Genomic DNA, 19657 nt, shown 5'->3' on the forward strand with positions numbered 1-19657 from the left:
TGGTACGATACGGGAGAGGTTCTCGGCTTGGGAGTTCCTGCCTCTGCCCAAGGAGATTTCTCAAGCCTGGTAGACGCTCCTCGTAGATCGGCCATGAGGAAGACTAAGGTGTTTTGGTCTACTTCCGAATTAGACCATTTACTCAAAGGTGTTTTCAAAGCCTTCGAGGTATTTAATTTCCTTGATTGGACTCTGGGGGCCTTGGGCAAAAAGATGACTACACTCAAGGAAGGAGACTCTTCGAACCTAATCCACGTCATGTCATGCATGGATAAGGCGTTGCGAGACGGGGCTAATGAGTTAGCTGCTATTTTTACTGCAGGAATTCTCAAAAAGAGAGCCCAATTGTGTTCGTTCCTGTCTATGGGAGTTTCATCCTTTCAGAAATCAGAATTATTATATTCTCCACTGTCGTCATCTCTGTTCCCGCAGGACCTTATTAGGGAGATTTCTTCTTCGCTAACACAGAAGGCCACTCAAGACCTGGTCTCGAAGACGGCAAGGAAAGTGTTGCCACCTTCTTTCGCTAGCCGCAAACCTAAAGAGGTTGCTCCTTTTCAAAAGTTTTCTCACCCCTTTCAAGGAAGACCTTCCGTTAGAGGTAACTTCAGATCAGATGGAAAGGGGACTAAGAAAAGAGGAGCAAGAACAGGGCGAAGCAGAGTCTGACTGCTTTCACCTTCAGGCAGTAGGAGCCAGACTAAACATCTACTGGCAGGTGTGGGAGAAGAGGGTCACAGATCCTTGGTCAGTCCAACTTCTAAGCAAGGGCTACAGAATACCTTTTATAAATCAACCCCCTCTAAGGTTAACTCGTGTGGATCTCTCTCCCAAGTACAGGGAGGAATTAAAGAGGCAAGCATTACAGCTACAAGTGTCTCTCATGTTGGAGAAGGGAGCTGTAGAGAAAGTAGAGGACTGGAAGTCACTAGGCTTTTACAACCGCCTTTTCCTAGTTCCCAAGAACTCAGGGGGATGGCGTCCAGTTCTGGACGTAAGTGCTCTTAACAACTTCATCCAGACAACAAAGTTCTCAATGGAGACGACGAAGTCGGTGCTTGCAGCGGTAAGGAAGGGCGACTGGATGGTATCACTGGACCTTCAGGATGCTTATTTCCATATCCCAATTCATCCAAAGTTCAAGCACTTTCTGAGATTCGTTTTCAGAGGAGAAGTCTTTCAATTTCGAGCCCTGTGTTTCGGCCTCAACACCGCCCCACAGGTCTTTACGAGACTTATGCTCAATGTAGCAAGGATGCTCCACTCAAGAGGCATCAGAGCCTCCTTGTACCTGGACGATTGGCTTTTAAGAGCCTGCTCTCAAGATCGTTGCCTGAAGGATCTTCAGACAACTTTGAAGTTGACGGAAGAATTGGGTCTTCTAGTCAACAAAGACAAATCTTCACTGGAACCATCTCAAGAGATTATATATTTAGGAGTGATGATTCGGAGTCAGGTTTTTCGGGCTTTTCCGTCTCCCTTAAGGACGGAGCAAGCACTTCAGAAGATACGTGCGTTCCTAGGAGAGCAGAGGTGTTCTGCGAGGAGGTGGATCAGTCTGTTGGGAACTCTCTCCTCTTTGGAACAGTTCATCTCTCTGGGAAGGCTGAACCTTCCACCACTCCAATTTCACCTCAACTCTTGCTGGAACAAGAAGAAGGATTTGGAGAAGGTGTGTGTTCCGATCACGAAGTCAATGAGACACTGCCTGCAGTGGTGGAACGACCCGATCAAATTTCAAGAAGGTTGCTCATTAGAACTGAAGAGCCCAGACCTAGTGTTGTGTTCCAACGCCTCGGACTCGGGGTGGGGGGCAACACTGGGCAATGTGGAAGCATCAGGGGTGTTGACGGAGATTCAGAAGTCTTTCCACATAAATTAAAAGGAGCTGCTTGCCGTTCTTTTGGCCCTGAAGAGCTTCGAATGGTCAGTACGAAACAAAGTGATTCAAGTCAATGCAGACAACACCACGACATTAGCCTACATTGCCAAACAAGGAGGAACACACTCTATTTCCCTTTGCGAGACGGCGAGAGAGCTGCTCATTTGGGCAAAGGAAAGACAGGTGACCTTACTTACAAGGTTCATCCAGGGGGAAAGGAATGTTTTGGCAGACGGTCTCAGCAGGAAAGGACAAGTCCTATCCACGGAGTGGACTCTACACCTAGAGGTGTGCAAGAGTTTGTGGAAACTTTGGGGTCGCCCTTGTATAGATCTTTTCGCGACTGCAAAGACCAAGAGACTAGAGACATTGCTCCCCAGTGCCAGATCTCGAGGCAGTACACACAGACGCGTTCCTGCTAGATTAGGCAAACCTAGATGTGTACACTTTTCCTCCGTTCAAGATCCTGTACAAAGTTCTTCAAAAGTTTGTGACAAGCAAGGGACCAGAATGACCTTGATAGCCCCCCCTCTGGCCCTCAAGAGAATGGTTCACAGAGGTACTGGAATGGATGGTGGATACTCCAAGAAGCCTCCCTTTACGAGTAGATTTACACAGACAGCCCCACTTGGTAAGACACCATCAAAATCTCCAAAGTCTTTGACTAACTGCCTTCAGACTATTGAAAGACTCACAGGAGCTAGAGGCTTTTCGAAGGAGGCAGCTAGGGCAATTGCAAGGGTTAGGAGGTCTTCAACCATCAGAGTCTATCAATCCAAGTGGGAAGTTTTCAGGGAATGGTGCAGGGTCAACTCTGTTTCCTCTTCCAGTACCTCTGTAGCTCAGATTGCTGATTTTCTTTTATTCCTGAAAAAGAAACTAAGTTTTTCTACGTCAACTATCAAGGGATACAAGAGTATGTTGACGACTGTGTTCAGGCACAGGAACCTGGATCTTTCAAATAATAAGGATCTACAAGAACTAATTAAATCCTTTGAGACAACAAAACAACAACACCAGGATTCACCAGCTTGGAATCTGGAAGTTGTGTTAAAATTTCTGATGAGTGACAGGTTTGAACCCCTGCACTCTACATCTATGAAGGACCTCACGATGAAAACCCTTTTCTTGGTTAGTCTGGCAACAGCCAAGAGGATTAGTGAAGTCCATGCTTTTAGTAGAAATGTGGGTTTTCAGGACAGTAAAGCAATCTGCTCATTACAATTGGGTTTTTTCGCTAAGAACGAGCGCCCTTCCCAACCTTGGCCTAAGGTCTTTCAGATTTTGCACCTGGCGGACGTGGTTGGAAACGAGCTAGAGAGAGTTTTATGTCCAGTAAGGGCCCTCAAGTTTTACTTAGACAGAACAAAGACTTTAAGAGGCAAGTTGGAAGCACTGTGGTGCTCGGTGAAGAAACCTTCCTTGCCAATGTCCAAGAATGCTCTATCTTACTTTATTAGACTTCTAATTAAAGAGGCTTATTCTCACTGCAGTGAGACAAACTTTAGTCTTTTGAAAGTAAAGACTCACGAAGTAAGAGCAGTGGCAACTTCAGTGGCATTCAAGCAAAATCGTTCCTTGCAAAGCATTATGGATACAACCTTCTGGAGAAGCAAATCTGTGTTCGCCTCACACTATTTGAAAAATGTCCAGACTATATGATGACCGATATACTCTGGGACCGTTTGTAGAAGCTGGTACAGTAGTGGGAGAAGGATCCGCCACTACTTTCCCATAATCCTAATACCTTTTCTTTCTCTTGGAACTTTTATTTGGTGATTTTATGGTTGTCTTGTGGAGATTGCAACAGTCTTCTGCAATCATTGATTTGTCAGGTGGTCTTTTTTGTTCCTTGAGAGTGCCCCGGAATGGGTATTAGAGGAGGCTCTGTCACAAAGAGGTGTGATCACCAGTTGGCAGCCCCTAGGGATCTTCAGCCCCCTGAGAGGACCGCTAGATCTCATAAGGATAGCAGACAGAATGGCAGAGTATCATTGAAGTCAGCTTCCTTATCAGGTACAAAACTCTTAAGTTTGTTTTGTATTTTAGAAACTCTTAAGCAGAATTCCAACTATATTGGCTGTCTCTAACCCTCTACCAAAGGTGTTAATCAGCTATATATATAACCACCAGATAAGTCTTGTTTTTAAAAATGTTATTTTCATTATAAAATAAATTTTTGAACATACTTAGCTGGTGGTTATATATAATTAAAATCCCCCCTCCTCCCCTCTAGAGACTAAAGGCATGGAAGATATAAATACCCAGGGAATGGTTTCCGGGTACCTCGCCAGGGGTGCATGAGTAGCACACCTGGCTATCCAATCGGCGATTGGCGCGAGTTTTGAATTTTTCTGCCGTGACGTCAGGAACTTAAGCTATATATATATATATATATATATATATATATATATATATATATATATATATATATATATATATATATATATATATATATATATATATATATATATATATATATATATATATAACCACCAGGTAAGTATGTTGAAAAATTTATTTTATAATGAAAATAACATTTTAATAATCCTGATAATTCCATTCACTGCTCCATTCCAATTTCTCTTGATTCTTGAAGAGAACTTGGATTTTAAGTACTACATGTTTAAAGGCTACTCATGAATAGCAGAGGCAAGGAACAGTGACCTTGCCAGGACAATGCCCTAAAGACTGACTATAAATCATATGATGGTAAGGTTGCAGACACTAAAAGAACTAACGAGTCTGAGCGGGACTCGAACCCCCGTCTGGCGAACACCAAACAGAGACGTTACCAATCAGGCCACAACAATCCCTATTTCAGTGTATATTTAAGTTTCAATCTTGAGGATGGTTGCGTTCATTTGTATAATGTTGTTAGTTAGGTACATAACATGTAAGCGTGAACCAAAAAATAGCACATGCAGTTTTTTAGATCTTATATACAGGAAATGGTAATATGTAATTGGAAATGTAAACTTTTCCTCAAATTAAATAAAGGCCTTAGATCAAGTTCCTTTTCATCCTATAGATCTAGTTACTTTTCATCCAATGAGGGTGAGGAAAAAAGTTCCTACAGAACTGATTGTCAAACTTGTCATCATCATAATTACTCAATTATAAAATCATTGAGTAACTTTTGATTGTGTTTATATGAGATGCAAAGTTTTGTTGTAAGAGAAAGGTGTTAGTGTTTAATTAATTGATTTATATTTTTTAAATACCCTACATTCTCCCCACTCGTTCTTCTCAGTTAATATTACTACATACATACATATACCAAGGCACTTCCCCCAATTTTGGGGGGTAGCCGACATCAACAAATGAAACAAAACAAAAAGGGGACCTCTACTCTCTACGTTCCTCCCAGCCTGACAATATTATTATTTCATGAAAAAACATTGTTACACGTTATAAGATTCTCTCATGCTTGTCCAGGACTTTTCTAACAGTTTGACAGGCCCTACTTCTTCCTCCAGTTGCCTTGTTGACCACTGAGGTAGCAGTAGTAGGGTATTTGGCATATGAAGCTTCATTTGCGGGGGATAACAGGGGAGGGTGGGCTGTGGCCTAGCAGTAACAACCGAATTCGGCTGGATCCCTCGTCCGGCTGGGAGGAGCTAAGAGAAGAAAAGTCCTCCCCTCCCTTTTTTTTTTATGTCAGCTACCTCCCAAAATTGGGGTAGTGCCTTGGTAGTTGGATAATGTCTGTTGGTATTGTGTTTCATTATGCACAAGTGTGTGTGTACATTGATATTAGTTTTTACACCCATACTGTGAAAAATACTTGCCATGTATGAAAAGTGACAGCTCTTAAATGACATATTACTTGTAGAGTATTATTCTACCCAAATGTTTGGACAAGAGAGTTTCTTTCTGCACCTAATATTTGCATGGACCCATCATGAAACAGGTTACCCTGGGGCTGCATTGTCTGTAGGCTGGTATCCCAAAAGGCGGTGTCTTTCTGCACGTAGTACTTACATGGGCCAATCATGGAACAGGTAAGCGGAGGCTGCATTATCTGTAGTCTGGTATCCCAAAAGACAGTTTCTTTCTACACGTAGTACTTACATGGGCCAAGCATGGAACAGGTAAGCGGAGGCTGCATTATCTGTAGTCTGGTATCCCAAAAGACAGTTTCTTTCTACACGTAGTACTTACATGGGCCAATCATGGAACAGGTTACCTTGGGGCTGCATTTTGTAGTCTGGTATCCCAAAAGGTAGTTTCTTTCTACACCTAGTACTTAAATGGGCCAATCTTGGAACAGGTTACCCTTGGGCTGCATTGTCTGTAGTCTGGTATACCAAAAGGCAGTTTCTTTCTGCACGTAGTACTTACTTGGCCCAATCATGGAACAGGTTACCCTGGGGCTGCATTGTCTGTAGTCTGGTTTACCAAAAGGCAGTTTCTTTCTGCACATAGTACTTACATGGGCCTATTATGGAACAGGATACCCTGCGGCTGCATTGTCTGTAGTCTGGTATACCAAAAGGCAGTTTCTTTCTGCACATAGTACTTACATGGGCCTATTATGGAACAGGATACCCTGCGGCTGCATTGTCTGTAGTCTGGTATACCAAAAGGCAGTTTCTTTCTGCACATAGTACTTACATGGGCCTATTATGGAACAGGATACCCTGCGGCTGCATTGTCTGTAGTCTGGTATACCAAAAGGCAGTTTCTTTCTGCACATAGTACTTACATGGGCCTATTATGGAACAGGATACCCTGCGGCTGCATTGTCTGTAGTCTGGTATACCAAAAGGCAGTTTCTTTCTGCACATAGTACTTACATGGGCCTATTATGGAACAGGATACCCTGCGGCTGCATTGTCTGTAGTCTGGTATACCAAAAGGCAGTTTCTTTCGGCACATAGTACTTACATGGGCCTATTATGGAACAGGATACCCTGCGGCTGCATTGTCTGTTGTCTGGTATACCAAAAGGCAGTTTCTTTCTGCACATAGTACTCACATGGGCCAATCATGGAACAGGTTACCCTGGGGCTGCATTGTCTGTGGTCTGGTATACCAAAAGGCAGTTTCTTTCGGCACATAGTACTTACATGGGCCTATTATGGAACAGGATACCCTGCGGCTGCATTGTCTGTAGTCGTATACCAAAAGGCAGTTTCTTTCGGCACGTAGTACTTACATCGGCCTATCATGGAACAGGATACCCTGCGGCTGCATTGTCTGTAGTCTGGTATACCAAAAGGCAGTTTCTTTCTGCACATAGTACTTACATGGGCCTATTATGGAACAGGATACCCTGCAGCTGCATTGTCTGTAGTCTGGTATACCAAAAGGCAGTTTCTTTCTGCACATGGGCCAATCATGGAACAGGTTACCCTGGGGCTGCAATGTTTGTAGTCTGGTATCCCAAAAGGCAGTTTCTTTCTGCACATAGTACTCACATGGGCCAATCATGGAACAGGATACCCTGGGGCTGTGTTGTCTGTAGTCTGGTATAACAAAAGGTAGTTTCTTTCTGCACGTAGTACTTATATGGGCCAATCATGGAACGGGTTACCCTTGGGCTCCATTGTCTGTATTCTGATATCCCAAAAGGCATTGTCTTTCTGCACGTAGTACTTACATCGGCCAATCATGGAACAGGTTACCCTGGGGCTGCACTGTCTGTAGTCTGGTATCCCAAAATGCAGTTTATTGCTACATGTAGTACTTACATGGGCTAGTCATGGAACAGGTTACCCTGGGGCTGCATTTTCTATATTCTGGTATCCCAAAAGGAAGTTTCTTTCTACATGTAGTACTTACATGGGCACAGTCATGGAACAGGTTACCCTGGGGCTGCATCGTCTGTAGTCAGGTATCCCAAAAGGAAGTTTCTTTGTTCACATAGTACTTACATGGGCCAGTCATGGAACAGGTTACCCTTGGGCTGCATTGTCTGTAGTCAGAAGGTATACAACACACTTCTCGCTACTGGCCGTTCGCCGTCACACTAAAGTGATCGGCAAACGATCGACAACCCTCATCAGCGGCTTGTCGATTACTTGCGAGCACTCTCCAACTGCACAGTAACCACGATACTCAACCGTTAACCATTGATTAACATTCGCCAGATTGATTCTATCCTAAGGAATAGCATCAGTCCCATCAGGGTGCATGGTAAGGTTAATCATTGCTTTCCTTCTGTTAGTTAAAGGAATTCTCTCTCAGGGAAGAATCCTTACACAGGGTATCGCGTCTGATCCTTTACGCCACGAGTCAAAACACCAGCGTCAACAATCTCCCATGCAAAATTATCCGAAAGGAGATGTCCCTTTGGGTCGATGTCCACATCATGTTGGAGTTCAAACAAGGGCTAAGACCCCAGGTCTTCATTTGCACACTGAACCTAAACGACACATACTTCCAGGCCCAAACTATCCATCTAGGAAGGTTGGAAGATTCAGTCTAGACAAACAAGAAACACCAGTTCAGGGCACTGTGCTTCGGTCTTTCCACTACACCCATCCTGGTCTCACAGGATCGGGTTTTGTCTCCTCCGTTTCAGGACGACTGACTGACCTTACAGTGGCAACCTTGCATTAGCACCGGAACTTCTGAAGTCTTTTTACCAAGATCCAGTGATCAAGGTAAACCTGTGGAAGTCTTCCTACTTCCCTCCCAGGTGACTGGTGTATCTGGGAATGATTCTAGACACCAATCTCCACAAAATTTCTCAAAACGAGAAGAACTCCCATCCCAGTGACTTGTTTGATTGGAATCAGGCCCTCGATCCCCCAGACATTCTGACCCCCATGGGACCAGAAGTTTGAACAAAACTCAAGGGGTGGGTGTCAGTCGAGAATCTACAGAGTGGTATAACCTTCTCATCCTTCCCCACCCCTCGGACTTGATGCTGTGCTTAGAACTCATCCAAAGAAGAGAGGAGGGACCATAGTGCTGCACCACACGACCTCAGCCCTCAGGACAGAGTCCGAAAGTACCTTCACTTAAATCTCTTAAGAGATGAAGGCCAACTTTCCGGTCCTTCAGGAGCCTCATCGGTTGCTAACAGACCACTCAGTGATGTGATGGGCGACAATACCACACACCACATAGAGGCTCACATCTGCAAGCAAGAAGGAACTTGCTCGTAGCCTATTCCCATCTAACAGTATAAATACTTAAGATGGGCCAAAGTCCGAACTCCGTTCGGTGCCACTATCTGCCCGCTTCATTCCAGACTAGAGTAATGTGCTAGCCGACAATCTGTGCACAGCATCTCCGATAAAGGTATACCAAATGGTCTTTGGATCACCTTGTAGCCGACAAAGTCTCGACTTTACGGGGTCCTCCAACTAGGGATCTGTTCGCAACGCTCCTGAACCTCAGGCTGCCATTGCTCCCCAGCCTTAGACCCCAAGGCTCTCTGGAGAAAAAAAAAAAAAACCAGGCCAACAACGATGGGTACAACAATGACGTTTGCGTCTCGTCCCTGTTTTGTCTGGAGAAGGGCACTCAAGAAGGCTAGAACATCAGTCAGCCTCTCAAGGACTCTCATAGCTACGCTATGTCATTACGCAGAATGGTTTCCAAACCTTTTGCAGCTCCTGATAGAACTCTCTCCACATCAAAGACAACCCACTTCGACACCTACCACAAGCTATAGCTTTGCTATGATTGTACGCCTGGAGACTACCCAGTACCTCCTCTCCCACAGAGGCTTTTCGCAATAAGTTGCGAAAAGGCTGTCTAGATATCTGGGGAATTCCTCAGCATCAGTCTACCAGGCAGTATAACGTCTTGTGTGGTTGGTGTCATGTGAAAGTGTGTCTCTCCACTCGATACCTATATTCCAGCAATAGCGGAATCATCGAGTATATGCAAAATGAAAAGACCCCTATTCAGTTTCAACAGGTAAAGAGGATCACTCAACCTTGATCCTTCACCTTCAAACTGAAAGGAAGGGACATCCTCTCATTGCTAGACCTTTCCTAACTCATACGGACTTACAACTTGCCTTTCTCCAGTCGGAATTAAGACCCTCCTCTCGTTACATGGTTCAAATTCTCCGGTCTCTAAAGAGACCTCCTTATGTTCCACTTCACCAGGCAACAAATTTTCACCTGGTTTAAGAAGACAATGTTCCTACACACACTGACAGCAGCCATACGAGTCAAGGAACTTCATTGTCTCTCTTTCGACATCGCCCACGCCCATTAATGAGAAGGGCGAAAGGCAATGTTCAGCTTCATCCCCGAATATGTTGCCAGACACAGTCTCCAGAGGTGACGGATCCTACACAAGTCTCCACTGGGTAACAGACGATCCAGATCATCCGTTACTGTACCCAGGGTAAGGTATGAGACTCTACCTTAAGAGAACGGCAACAGCCCACCCGGCTCACTTCTCTTGTCATCAGCACTGGGAGAGACTAAAGGAGGATCACCAAAACATCATCTCAACATGACGACTCACGATGTCAGGGGCATAGCTATGCCCCTGGTCCTTCTAAGCAGATTACTCTGTGATGCAGGTTTTACAAGAAAGGATGTGAATGCTCAAGGTGACTTTCACAACCTTTCTCCTGCAAGACGTGACCCACAAGAACTCGATACGATCTCTTATCAGTCCAGTGGTGGCTGCACAACAGCTGGTTGTATACCTCAAGCTCCTTATTGGACAAGTAGCAGAAGGTTGAGGGCACTGTTATCTGGTTTTAGTCTGCGTGAATAAAAAGATTTGACTGGCTCTTATTCTTTTCTTCATCCTACCCTCTTGTGGGGAAAGCAGCATCCTGGGTTCTCTGCATAAGCTGACCTCAAACCACTGCAGGTAAACCATGCTCCCTAGTGTACCTAGTATTAGGCTAATACTGTTGCGTCCCCATACCCGGGCATGGTGGTATTGGGAAAATATTGGTTTACATCAGTTTTTTCCTACATAGACTCGGAATAACTTTACCTAAACAGTCACACTTCTGCATGTCTCAACACACAGCTTGAGTAGGCTGCGGACCTTGCGTAGTAAGGTTTTAGTGAGGGCAGGGACTCCTTATTTTTGAGTACTAATATACTCAGATAAGGAGCCCCAGGGTAAAGCCAAAAGCCAGATTGGCAGGGACGTCCACCTGTCCTAATGGGTGAGTCACCCCTAATAAATATCGTGGTTTGTATTCCAGTAACGGAACAAATGACAAATTCGTGGATAATTTGTATTTTTCCTAGCTATACAAACCTTAGCTATTTATTCAAACTTGCCAGCCAGCCCTATCCCCCTTGAAGTCCTATCTTCAAGCAAAGTGAGCCAAATGACAGGTGTGTGAGCGGGAGTGGTAGCAAGCTACCCCCACTAACTAGCGGTGTGGGTAGTTAACCCTCGCTAAATTTTAATGGCTCGTCATTTCAGCTCCGCCGAAAGGATAACCCCTAATAAATAGCTAAGATTTGTATAGTTAGGAAAAATACAAATTGTCCACGAATTGTCATTTTCTTTCTGCATGTAGTACTTACATGGTCCAATCACGGAACAGGTTACCCTGGGGCTGCATTGTTTTTTAGTATGGTATCCCAAAAGGCAGTTTCTTTCTGCATGTAGTACTTACATGGGTCAATTATGGAACAGGTTACCCTGGGGCTGCAATGCCTGTTGTCTGGTATCCTATTTCTACAGATTTTGTTTGCTGGTTTGAAACTTAGACAAGCCTTCTTCATTCTGCTAATTTATATTGGGGAGTGATGAGGCAACTGGACCTAGGATAGATTGCCCATAGACGTAGAGTATTGCAATCCTTTACAAGTGATGACAAAAATCCTTGAGTATTGGTGGTTGCACTGATGGAAATTGCCCATAGAAAAGAAGTCAAACCTTAACTGTATAAACTTTATTATTACAGTATTACCATTAGTATGATAAACAGGTAATGGTAACTAAAAATAATGTAGGTGTACCAAAAATGTAACAATAATTGCAGTATAGATTTATGACACTAACTGCAAAGGGTTTATGATGGTCTATGAAAACAATAGAGAACTCAGTCCTTTCTTTCAATTTGCAATAGCAAAACATACCAAATCAATTTACTAGACATCATTTATCTACAGATAGTTCCTAATGTACATAAATTCGACTTACAAACAATCAGAGATACAGACACAAATCTAACTGAAAATAACAAAGTTAAGATGAAGAGATACAGTAATAAAACAATATTATACAATTTAATACAATAAGAAAAATGACATTTGTAATAACCTGATATTTATTTCATATGCAACCTGACTATTTGTTACTTTTGTAGCTGGAAATCATAGCCATGGAATTCAGGTTAAGCCTACCCTAGGCCAAAAAAAAAAAATTAGAAAAAAATACAAAAAGCTTCTTGAAACCTGTTAAGTTTGTAAGTTGAGGACCAGTAATGAGGTGAAGGCTTCTGAACTACAAGGTTTGAATTTAGGAACGACTACATTCCTACACAGTGTCATTAGTATTTGTGAAACATATAGTGCTGTTTGCATTTGTGAAATGCTGGTTTATATGTCAGAAAATCTCAAAATAGCTTGAAAAATTAATTAAATGTTATTAACTTTTAATTCTTTTTCTCCAATGCTGAAGATGCTGTTGTTTCAGAATTCAGAACGGGGCCATAGAACAAGTGTGTATGTACTGGTTGTAACAGAAGAGATGGAGGAATGGGATGAATCGAAAGTATTTGGTAAGACTTCATATTATTATTTTGTTCAACTCTTGAATATCAGTTTATGACAGCTTAAGTGCAAGGTGAATTAGAAATATATAAAATACATCAAAGGAAACATGTATTTCACATTAGGGAAAAGTTTCTATTGCTTACAGTATTTGGTAATTTTCAATATTAATCTTACCCGATAATCATGTAGCTGTCAACTCTGTTGCCGACAGAAATCTACGGTCGGGATACGCCAGCGATCGCTATACAGGTGGGGGTGAACACCACAGCGCCATCTGTGGTCAGGTACTCTAGTACTTCTTGTCAACACCACCTCAATTTTTCCTCTGTCGTGCCTCCGGCTAGACCTACATGGATACGCTGTTGATTCTGGAGTTATTGCTCACGATTTGGTGATGTATTTGCTCTAGAGTTTAGCCTTCGCTATTCAGGAAGCTATATCATTAGCTTAGCAAGTTTTTGGAATTAATTTGATTTAATTTTTGATTTAATTTTGGTACGAAGAGAGTATGAACTCTCTTTCACTTTTAAATGGCCGACCCTTCCCTTAGACGGAAGTGTTGGTGTCGAAGAGAGTATAGACTCTCTTAATTTTGCTTAACAAAGTTATAGATTTATTTTATTTCTCTCCGCCTTTTATAGGCCTCTTTGATTAACTTCCTTTTATTATAAACTTATTAAAATTAATTTTTATATTTGTTTATATTCGACCTTTCCTAATAGTAGGCGGTCTTTTCTTGGAACCGAAGTTAATTAACTTTGAGCCCGTCATTTCGTTTTTACCTGTTAACATATTATGCTATTTTAATGTTTTTGAAAGAATTTCTTTGATAGTCTTGTACTGTTTTCAAAGTTGAACTAACGTTTTGTTTTGTCTCTGCAGTTGTTGACGTTCAGAACGTTCAACTTGCGCTCTATCGTTACGATAGAGAGAGAGTCTATCACGGTGTCACGTTGCAGTAAGAGTAAACCGATTCTAGCGTTTTGTTCATTCTTTCTTAGCTTAAATGGTTCTATTCTAATAAAGGAACTTTTTATTTGGGAAACCTTTCAGTTTTTTTCCTTTAACAATAATATGTTTTAACGATATATATAATTGGGCTCTTCTCTCAGGTGCTAAGTCAAGAGAGAGAGAGAGAGAGATAGAGACGGAGGGAGAGAGAGGAGGATAAACGTTTCGTTCAAGCGGGTAACGTTGTTATCGTTTTTGCTCTTCTCCCTAGTCTCTTTAGGGGAAGAAGGTAAACGTTTCTAGAGTTTTATTCTTGTTCTCAGACTTTATGCGGTGAGAGATTTTAAACGTAGTTTATTTGATCTAGTGTTTAATCTCTTTTCCAGCCACTGAATTATTTATCTTTCATTATGTTTTTCTGTTACATTGTAATACTGTTTTCGCAATTACTAACTTTTAATGAAGGATAGAATTGCGTGTTTCAGGTACAAACCACTTAAAGTTTCGAGTTCAGTGAAATAAGTGCAAACAGAAAATCAAAAGTGATACAGTGATAAGCGCAAAGTGTTACAGTGTTGCGTTCGAGGGTTCGTCTGTTCGTGCCAGTTGTTCGCCTAGTCTGGGACCTCTTACAAGCTCCCAAGCCCAGGGGAGAAGTAATGTCGAAGGACTTATGGGTTCAGCAGGCCTTGATCGACGAACAGACGTTTCCCTCCGTGGTTTCGGGTGTAACCAACTCACGTAGCCGACGTGATCACCCCACCCACACAAAGACGAGAGAGCCCATTTATTCCTCGTCTGCGGAAGAGGTTTGTCGCAGAAACCATGGACCAAATCTTGCAGCTTTTAAGTGTAAGTCGGTCCCTTCCGCGCAAGTCCAACTCCTAGGTGGTGCCATTAGCACTGGGTCAGTTCGGACTTGCTGCAGTACGACAACTGCACACCTCCCAGAGAGGCAAGGTGGTATCGCAACAGACAGTAACTCCGTCTGTTGCCGCACCAGCTGTTTTAGACCCTCAGTTTCAACGGACAGTAGCTCCGTTTGTTGTTGTCTTTCTTAAACTCTAGTGGTCTATGCTGCTGACAATGCAGTCTCAGCTTGCGGTGTTGATGCAGGAGTTTCAGGCAGAGAAGGTTAACACACCTCCTCCTGCGAGCGCTCCTCCACCTCTACGCAGTCCAGCCTGCCAGACGTATGATGTTGAGGTTCCTCAAGCTACCTCCATGCGTGAGCTGCCGCATTGGGAGTTGCCAGATACCAGCTCTGTGCAGCAACCTCCACTTTCCTTGAGGCAGGAGCCTCTTGCCACGCGGCAACCTCCTCAACACTTGAGGCAGGAGCCTTATGCTTTGCAGCAACCTCCTCTACCCTTGAGGTAGGAGACTCATGCGTTGCGACTACCTCCTCCATCCTCGAGGCAGCTACCTCTTGCGGTGCGACAACCTCCACCATCCTCGAGGCAGCAACCTCAACTCCACCTCTGCGCAGTCCACCCTGCCAGACGTATGATGTTGAGGTTCCTCAACCTACCTCTACGCGTGAGCTGCCGCATTGGGAGTTGCCAGATACCAGCGCTATGCAGCAACCTCTTGCGTTGCGGCAACCTCCACCATCCTTGAGGCAGCAACCTCAACTCTTGCGGCAGCCACCTCCACTCTTGAGGCAAGAACCTCAACTCTTGAATGGGCTCTCGTGGCATGGTTGGTTTCGACCTGGCCTTTCATTAGAAGGGGCTAGCGTTCGATCCCAAGTATGAGGTAGAAATTTATTTCTATTTGAACACGATGTTGTGTTGATATTTATCCATATTGACTCATTAGGGGTAATTTGAATGAATTACTACCAATTGTGTCACGTGGTGGCCCGGGGAAATCTGGTAAAACTCGCTGGTGAAGAGACTGATGTCTCACCAGGTAAATCCTCGGACAGCTAGATTAGTGTCAGGTTCAGATTTCTTTAAAAAATCCTCCTCTACCCATGAGGCAGCCTCATGCTTATGAGGAGCCTCATGCTATGCGGCATCCTCCTCAAACCATGAGGCAAAAGCCTCATGCTATGCGGCAACCGCCTCAACCCATGAGGCAGGAGCCTCATACTATGCGGCATCCTCCTCAACGCATGCGGCATAAGCCTCATCCCTTGCAGCTTGAGCCTCATCCCATGCAGCATGAGTCTCATACCATGCAGCATGAGCCTCATCCCATGCAGCATGAGCCTCATCCCATGCAGCATAAGCCGCACGCCATGCAACATGCTCTGCTTACCTTACAGCATGCTCTACATACAGCATGCTCTGCATACCTTACCGCATGCTTCTCAGTCACACATCTTTGGTTGTTGCCAACTCACTAGACTGTCAAGCAGTTTCATAACGTTGCCTTCTAGTCTGCTGCTTTTGCACCAGTGAAACCCTCACTGAGAGAACTTAGCTTTTCTCGGATATGGTTCCTGTAGATGAGAAAGTGCTATTCTCCCTCCTTCTGATTTTCCCTTGAGGACTTGTCATTTGGAGAGGAGCCTTTAGCTGCTTAGCCTCCTATGGACTTTTATTTAAGCATAGCATGCTTCCAGGGAGGGTAATGGTTCCACTTCAGTCGCTAACCCCGTCTGTTACCACACCTGCTCCCATAGACCTTGAGCTGTGTTGCAAGACATGCAGTCCAAGCTTAGTCCTTGTTAGAGGATTTTTTGTTTACGGAGTCAGTGTGTCACTGGGAAGACGTTCAACAACCAGCAGAAGTGTCTTGTTGTGACGCAGTGCGGCAACCTCAGCAACCCGATAAGGAGTTGTCTGTACGACCCAGACAGTCTAGACAGCTTCGGGTTGTCACTGTACTTCCTCGCTTCCCCATGGTTGACAGTTCACAGACTGTGCAGCAGTACCATGATCTTGTGTCCGGCTCCGTCAGACGACTAGCTTTTAAGAGCTCCCACAAGTCGTCGCTGTCTGGAGATTCTCAGATGGACTATGGATCTGACCAAGGAACTGGGCCTCCTGGTCAATTTTGAGGAGTCCCAGCTCGTCCCATCCCAGACCATTGTCTACCTGGGTATGGATCTTCAGAGTCGAGCTTTTCGGGCTTTTCCGTCGGCCCCTAAGATATACAGTGATACCTCGGTACTCGACCATAATCCGTTCGAGATCCGTGTTCGACCTCCGATTTGTTCGAGTACCGAATTTTTTTTCCCCATAAGAAATAATGGTATATATTCTATTCCGTTCCCAAGCACTCGAACAGGCCCAAAATATTAATAAAACGTGTACCTAAACAACAATAATTATCTAAATGTGTATGAAATTGGTCAGAAAATCCTATAAAACAATTTTAAACCATTTACTGTACTAAAATAAAACAATTTTAAACCATTTTCTGTACTGTAGTGAACATACCTTTGAGCAGCGGTTCGATGGCATACAGGGATGGATGTGGAGAGGATGGAAGGGGGAGGTTACTGCTTGGAAGGAGAGTCCCCTTCCATGATGTGGCGGGGTAGTTCTCCTTCAGGAGTTGTTTCTCTCTCCAATGAAAGGGTGGGCAGATCTATTTCAGGGGTTTCTTCTCTTCTTTGTCTCTTCTTTGGAGGAGAAACAGGCTTTGATGTAGCAGCTTTCTTTTCTTTTGTGAAAAACTGGTCTATTGTTAATTGTTTCTTCCTCCTCTGCAGTATTCTTCGAAAATGATACATGACACTATCATTAAACATATGCACTGCCCGGTTTGCTACTGCAATTTCTGGGTGGTATTTTTCAGCAAAAGCCTGCACATCTGCCCACTTGGAACAAATTTCATTGATGAGAGAACTTGGAACATCCTCCCTTGCCTCATCCTCTTCTGAAGATTCCTGCTCCACAATCAGATCCTGCTGCTGTTGTTGTTGCAGGTGCAACAATTCCTCCACAGTCAACTCGGTAGAATGGCTTTCTACAAGCTCATCAATATCATCCTTGTCGACCTCAAGCCCCAAACTCCTGCCCATGACAACAATTTCCTCAACGACATCAGTGTCATCAGAAATTACAGGGGTAGCAGTGCTTGGACCCGCCTCTGGTTGGAAACCTTCAAACTCCCTCTCTGTGACACATGATGGCCACAGCTTACGCCAGGCAGAGTTCAATGTCCTATAGGTCACACCTCGCCAAGCTTGGTCAATCATGTTAACAGAGTTGAGGATGCTGAAGTGTTCCTTCCAGAATTCCTTTAGGGTCAACTTCGTGTCACTGGTCACTTCAAAACACTTTCTGAAAAGGGCCTTGGTATAGAGTTTTTTGAAGTTTGAAATGACCTGTTGGTCCATGGGCTGGAGTATGGGAGTAGTATTGGGGGGCAAGAATTTGATTTTGATAAAGCTGTATTCTTCTTTCAAGTCATCCTCGAGACCTGGAGGATGTGCAGGAGCATTGTCCATAACCAGAAGACATTTCATTGGCAAGCTCTTTTCAATGAGGTAAGCCTTAACCTGGGGGGCAAACACTTCGTTTATCCACTCAGTAAAGAATTGTCTTGTGACCCAAGATTTAGTGTTCGAGCGTCACATAACTGGTAGTGCACTTTTACAAATATTATTTCGTTTGAACACCCGGGGGTTGTCCGAGTGGTACACTAACAAGGGTTTGATCTTGCAATCGCCACTTGCATTTGCACACAGCAACAATGTTAGCCTATCTTTCATTGGCTTGTGACCTGGCATCTTCGTCTCGTCCTTGGTAATGTACGTATTGGCTGGCATTTTCTTCCAAAATAACCCAGTCTCATCACAATTAAAGACTTGTTGTGCGATCAAATTTTGTTCATTTATGTACCGATCGAATTCCCCCACGTATTTATCGGCTGCAATTTGATCCGAACTAGCTGCCTCCCCATGCCTAGTAACACGATGAATACCTGTTCTATTACGATACTTTTCAAACCAACCCCTGCTCGCTTTAAATGTAAATGAATCACTTTCACTGGTACTCGGACTTTTCTTCACTAATTCTTCATAGATATGCAACGCTTTTTCACAAATGAACGCTTCACTAACACTTTCCCCGGCCAACTGTTTTTCTTTAATAAATATTAAAAGCAACTTTTCCATCTCCTCAATCACTTGTGGCCTTTGCTTAGTTACCGCCGTAACTCCCGTTGCAACATTCGCCTTCTTAATCATTTCTTTATGCTTTAAAAACGTAGAAATGGTCGACTTCGCCATTCCGTATTCTACCGCTAAATCGGACACTCGTACACCATTCTCATATTTCGCTATAATTTCCTTCTTCAACTCGATCGTTGTTCGCACTGTTTTCCTCTTCTCCTTCCCCTTAACACTCATTACTTTCTTGGGACTCATTATGAAAGCTAAAAAAGCAATTAAAAGCACTGAAAATCACTAAATCACAACGAATGCTGATCGCGCGTTGTCTGAGTGACGCTCTCGAGAGAACTGATGCTTCCCGAACAAGCGAGAGTGGCCGAGATGGCGCGATCATCACAAAGCCCATGCGGTCGTCACGTGTTCGGCTGGTCGAGTACCGAATTTTTGGTCGAGCACCGCAGCAAAAATTTCTCGAAAATTTTGGTCGAACTCCGAATTGTTCGAGTATAGAGTCGTTCGACTACCGAGGTATCACTGTACTAAGCCCTAGATTGCATCCAGAGCATGCTGAGAAGGAACCGATGCTCAGTCAGGTAGTGGATGAGTCTAACAGGGACACTTTCATCGCTGGCACTGTTCATCGAGTTAGGGAGACCCCACCTCCCCCCCTTCAGTATCATCTAGCGGCTCACTGGATAAAGGACATGACGCTAGAGACGATCTCAGTTCCTGTTTCCGAAGAGAGGAGGTCTACTCTCACGTGGTGAAAGAACAGCTTTCTTCTCAAGGAAGTCTACCTTTGGCTGTTCAGAAACCCGACCGCCGTCTCTTCTCTGACGCATCAGACACGGGCTGGGGTGCGACTTTGAACGGACAGGAATGCTCGGGAACATGGAATCAGGAGCTAAGGACACTTCACATCTATTGCAAGGAGCTGTTGGCGGTTCATCTGACCTTGATAAACTTCAAGTCCCTCCAGCTTAACAAGGTGGTGGAGGTGGACTCTGACAACACCACAGCCTTGGCTTACATCTCCAAGCAGGGAGGGACTCATTCGTGGAAGTTGTTCTAGATCGCAAG

At 44.0% G+C, this 19657-nt stretch overlaps 1 protein-coding gene across 1 annotated transcript in view; it reads left to right on the forward strand.

Moving 5' to 3' along the window:
• Aps (diphosphoinositol polyphosphate phosphohydrolase 1 Aps) overlaps positions 1-19657 on the forward strand; it is a 65041-nt gene that overhangs the window by 28013 nt on the left and 17371 nt on the right. Inside the window, exon 3 of the mRNA XM_068393520.1 lies at positions 12473-12557. Within this exon, the coding sequence (XP_068249621.1) occupies positions 12473-12557 (85 nt within the window). The remainder of the gene's footprint in view (positions 1-12472; positions 12558-19657) is intronic.

The sequence above is a fragment of the Palaemon carinicauda genome, chromosome 19 (assembly GCF_036898095.1).
Source record: "Palaemon carinicauda isolate YSFRI2023 chromosome 19, ASM3689809v2, whole genome shotgun sequence".
In the NCBI taxonomy this organism is placed as follows: domain Eukaryota; kingdom Metazoa; phylum Arthropoda; class Malacostraca; order Decapoda; family Palaemonidae; genus Palaemon; species Palaemon carinicauda.